This window comes from Corapipo altera, unplaced genomic scaffold, assembly GCF_003945725.1.
Source record: "Corapipo altera isolate COAL_440 unplaced genomic scaffold, ASM394572v1 101978, whole genome shotgun sequence".
Taxonomy (NCBI): Eukaryota; Metazoa; Chordata; class Aves; order Passeriformes; family Pipridae; genus Corapipo; species Corapipo altera.
This window is the reverse complement of record NW_020887210.1, coordinates 1-4,559: the sequence shown is the minus strand read 5'-3', so window position 1 is coordinate 4,559 and position 4,559 is coordinate 1. Positions and strand designations below refer to the sequence as shown.

General features: G+C 61.4%; 1 protein-coding gene across 1 annotated transcript; it reads right to left on the bottom strand.

Annotated features, from left to right (window-relative positions):
• Nucleotides 1–61: 61 nt before the first annotated feature.
• Nucleotides 62–1,940, bottom strand: LOC113941508 (cAMP-dependent protein kinase inhibitor beta-like). Its single transcript, XM_027632659.1, has 3 exons — nucleotides 1,834–1,940; nucleotides 941–1,092; nucleotides 62–323 (listed from the first exon to the last, which is right to left on the bottom strand). The coding sequence occupies exons 2-3, from the start codon at nucleotides 1,083–1,085 to the stop codon at nucleotides 241–243; spliced, it is 228 nt and encodes a 75-aa protein (XP_027488460.1). The 5' UTR covers nucleotides 1,086–1,092; nucleotides 1,834–1,940; the 3' UTR covers nucleotides 62–240.
• Nucleotides 1,941–4,559: the final 2,619 nt, after the last annotated feature.

Sequence of the window (4,559 nt, the reverse complement as noted above, 5' to 3'; positions counted from 1 at the left end):
ATTCCCCCCTCCGAGTCCTGGCCCAGGGCGTGGGTGGGAATCGCCCCGTTGTCACGGCAGGTCCCCACCGCGTCCCCACCGCGCCCGCCGCTCCCCCGTGGCGGGGGTGGCACTCCAGGGTCTGGGCTGCGGCAGCACCGAGGGAATCCCAGCGGACTCCGGCCGTGCCAGGAAAGCTGGGCTGGTGCCCCGCAGCCCCCTCCTCCCTCCGCTGGTCAGCAAAGTCCCCCCGGGGCGGGGTTAGGACGTGTCCTTCAGCTCGGGGCTGGGCGGCTGCGGAGGGGGCACCTCCGCCGAGGGCGACTGCATCTCCTGGGGGCTGCCTGCGGGGAGAGAGGAGGGGATGGAGTCGTGGGATAAAGTCAGAGAACAGGATCACAGAATAGAATCACAGGATCTTGAGGTTGGAAAAGCCCTCCCAGCCCATGGATCCCCCCTGTGCCCGATGCCCACCTTGTCCCCCAGCCCAGAGCACTGAATGCCACGGCCAGGCCTTCCTGGGACACCTCCAGGGGTGGGGACTCCAAACCTCCCTGGGCAGCCCCTGCCAATGCCTGATCATGCTTTCCATGGAGAAATTCCTGCTGATGTCCAACCTGAGCCTCCCCTGGCACAGCTGGAGGCCGTTCCCTCTCCTCCTGTCCCTTGTTCCCTGGGAGCAGAGCCCGACCCCCCCCGGCTCCCCCCTCCTGTCAGGGGGTTGCAGAGCCAGAAGGTCCCCCCTGAGCCTCCTTTTGTCCAGGCTGAGCCCCCCCAGCTCCCTCAGCTGCTCCTGCTGCTCCAGCCCCTTCCCAGCTCCGTTCCCTTCCCTGGACATGCTCCAGCCCCTCAGTGTCGTGAGGAGCCAGAACACCGGATGAGCACGGGAATCCCAGTTCCTGCCCGCCCAGTGTCACTCTCCATCCTCCTGCTCCTCCTCCTCCTCCTCCTCGTTGCCTACCTGCACTCAGGGACATCTCAGCCAGTTTGAGGGGCAGGTCAGCGGGGCTGACGCCGGCGGGCGAGCCCAGGATGTCGGGCAGGGCATTGCGCCGGCCCGTCCTCCCGGAGGATGCGAAGTCCAGCACAGGCTCCACCTCGGTCATGTTAACCCTGCAGAGAGATCACAGAATCACAGAATCACACAATCAGCCAGGTTGGAAAAGACCTCTGAGATCATCGAGTCCAACCTGTGACCCAACCCCACCTTGTCACCCAGCCCATGGCACTGATGCCACCTCCCGTCTGTCCTTCAACACCTCCAGGGACGGGGACTCCACCCCCTCCCTGGGCAGCCCATTCCAATGGCTGATCCCTCTCTCTGTGAAGAACTTCCCAATGTCCAACCTAGACCTCCCCTGGCACAGCCCAAGGCTGTGCCCTCCACAGAATCACAGAATCACCTGGGAGCCGAGCCCGACCCCCCCCAGCTCCCCCCTCCTGTCAGGGAGTTGCAGAGTCAGGAGGTCTCCCCTGAGCCTCCTCCTCTCCAGGCTGAGCCCCCCCAGCTCCCTCAGCCTCTCCTCACAGCACTTGTGCTCCAGTCCCTTCCCCAGCCTCCTTGCCCTTCTCTGGCCCTGCTCCAGCCTCTCCATGTCCTCCCTTCAGCCCCCTGAGCACGGAGAGTGAAAAGGACCTGGCTCTGATCCGGGCATGATGCTCTGCTGCCCCAGGGAGCAGGGCTGAGCCCCTGCACCCCCTCTGCCCCCACTGTGGGCCCCACAAGGCAAAGGCAGGGGCCACCCTGCCCACAGGACTCCCACATCCCCACCCTGGCACCTTTGGGTGCTCTGGTCTCTGCTGGTCACCCCACCATGGAGGAAGGGGGTCCCCGGGGGTCCCCAGCAGCCTTACCGGGCACCCTCCAGCCTGGCCTGGTGCCACGTGTCCCCTGTGCCCAGGGTCCTGCTCCACTCCCTGGCCTAGGGAGGGACCCCACGGGACACAGGGATTGCTCCTGGATGGGTCCCCTCTGGCACCAACCTGGGGGGGCAGAGCAGGGGGTCAGCAATGGGGCCACGGGGGGTGAAGGAGGGAGAGGGGAGTGACCTGGGGGTGGGACAGGTTGTGTCCCCATGGGGAGCACCCACAGCACCCAGCACCCTCTGCCCTGGGTGGTTACACCAAGGTGAGCTGTTGATGGTCAAGGATTCCTCGTCCCTGGTGGGAAGGCAGGAGGAGAGAAGGATGGATGGAGAGCAGGGATGGAGACATGGAGGTGGGACACGGAGGGAGGCTGAGAGGGCACTGCCAGAGGACAAGGACACAGTGTCCCCAGTGCAGTGACCCCACCGTGTCCCTCGGAGAACAGCCCTCATTGACCCAGGGTAGGCAGCAGCAATTCTGGGGTCCCCTGGGTGGGTGGGGGCTCTCCTGGGAAGCCCCTGGCATTGGGTAAATCCTGCTGGTGTGGAGCCACCCTGGTGCCCAGGCTGCTGGGATCACACTGGGATGTTTGCTCAGCTCTGGGAGACACTCCGGGCTTTTGCTGTGATGGGTGGGGGTGACACAGGGGTGGCACAGGACAGGGGTTCCTTCCGTCCTCCCCAGACCCCCTTCACCCACTCCTAGGGCACAGGGACCCCCAGACCATCCCCCCTCCAGGCCGGCTGCTGGTGGCAGTGCTGGCACTGCTGTCCCCACACTGGTGGTGGTGACAGCTCGTCCTGCTGTGGCTCCATGGACCCACCTGTGTCCCGCTGGGAATCACGGGGAGGACAAGCCCAGGTCCCCTCGGTGTCCTTGGGCTCAGGTGCCGAGGGAGTGGGACAGTGACCCGGCTGTGTGAGGGGAGGAATAAACCATTAACCCAGCAGGTAATTAAGTGATTAATCACTTGGAGGTGATTAATGCCAGGGTAGCTGTGTCACGTGGGGTAGGACCCTGCTTGGGGGGGACACCGAGGCACAGAGAGGGGCTGGGGGTGACAGGGGCAGGGCTGGTGGCCCTGGGAGAGGTGGCTATGCTGTGGCAAAGGCAGGATGTTCCCTGCACGCCTGCACCACCCACAGCCCCCTGGAGCCACATGTGTGTGCACTGGCACATGTGTGTGTTTGCGTGTACCACCCTGGCCTGGCTGCTGTGTGTGACTGTCCGTGTGTGTGCAGCTGCAGCTGTGCATGGGGGGCCCTCTGGCACATGTATGTGCATGTGTGGTGTCCCATGGCACATGTATGTGCATGTGTGGTGTCCCATGGCACATGTGTGTGGGTGCTGGGCACCCTCTGGCCCGTGTGTGTGCATGTGTGGTGCACTGTAATATGCGTATGAGACATGAGTGTGCGTTCATGGTGTCCCCTGGCACATGTATGTGCATGTGTGGTGTACTATCACACATGTATGAGACATGAGTGTGCGTTCATGGTGTCCCCTGGCAGACATATGTGCATGTGTGGCACCTTCTGGCACACACATGGCATGTGGGGTGTCCCATAGCACATGTATGTGCACGCTTGGCAAAACTGGCACCTGTATGTGCATGTGTGGTGCCCTGTAAGACATGTATGTACATACGTGGTGCATTGTAACACATGTATGTGCCTGCTTGGCACTCCCGAGACACGAGTGTGCGTGCATGGTGTCCCCAGGCACACGTATGTTCATGTGTGGTGCACTATAACACACGTATGAGACACGAGTGTGTGTGCATGGTGTCCCCTGGCACACATATGTGCATGTGTGGCACCTCCTGGTACATGTATGTGCATGCATGGTGTCCCCTGCCACACATATGTGCACGCTTGGCACTCCCTGGAACACATGTATATGCACGTGTGGTGTCCCTTGGCACACGTATGTACACATGTGGTGCATTGTAACACATGTGTGTGATTGCTCAGCATCCTCTGGCACACACGTGTGCACGTGTGTGAATGCATGACACATTACTGTGCTCGTGTGGCAGCCTCTGGCACATGTGCAGGCATGTAGCACATGTATGTGCGTGCTTGGCACCCTCTGGTACACACGTGTGCGCTTGGGTGGTGTCCCATGGCACATATATGTGTCTTCAGGCCTCCTGGCTGGAGGCCAGAGCAGATCAGTTAGGGTTCCTGAGAAGGTACGCAGGATATATGTACATGTGTGGTGTGTTGTAGCACACGTGTGTGATTGCTTGGCACCCTCTGGCACACGTGTGTGCTCATGTGGTGTCCCATGGCACATATATGTACGTGTGTGGTGCATTGTAGCACATGGGTGTGGTTGCTGCCCAGGGCAGTGCTGGACTCCCCAACCCCAGAGGGATTTAACACACGTGTGGATGTCACACCTGGGGACAGGGGGCAGGGGTGGCCTTGGCAGCACTGGGACTCACTGATCCTGGAGGGCTTTTCCAGTCTAAAGGATTCCCTGATTCCTTCTTCACACACACACATAAAGCCAAGTGTGCAGGCACACAGGGACACGCCTGGATACACACACACACGTGTGCACACACGTGCACGTACACACACACACACATGCGCACACACACACACACACACACACACCTGCACACACACACATGCGCACACACACACACACACACGTGCACACACACACACACACACACGTGCACACACACACACGTGCACACACAC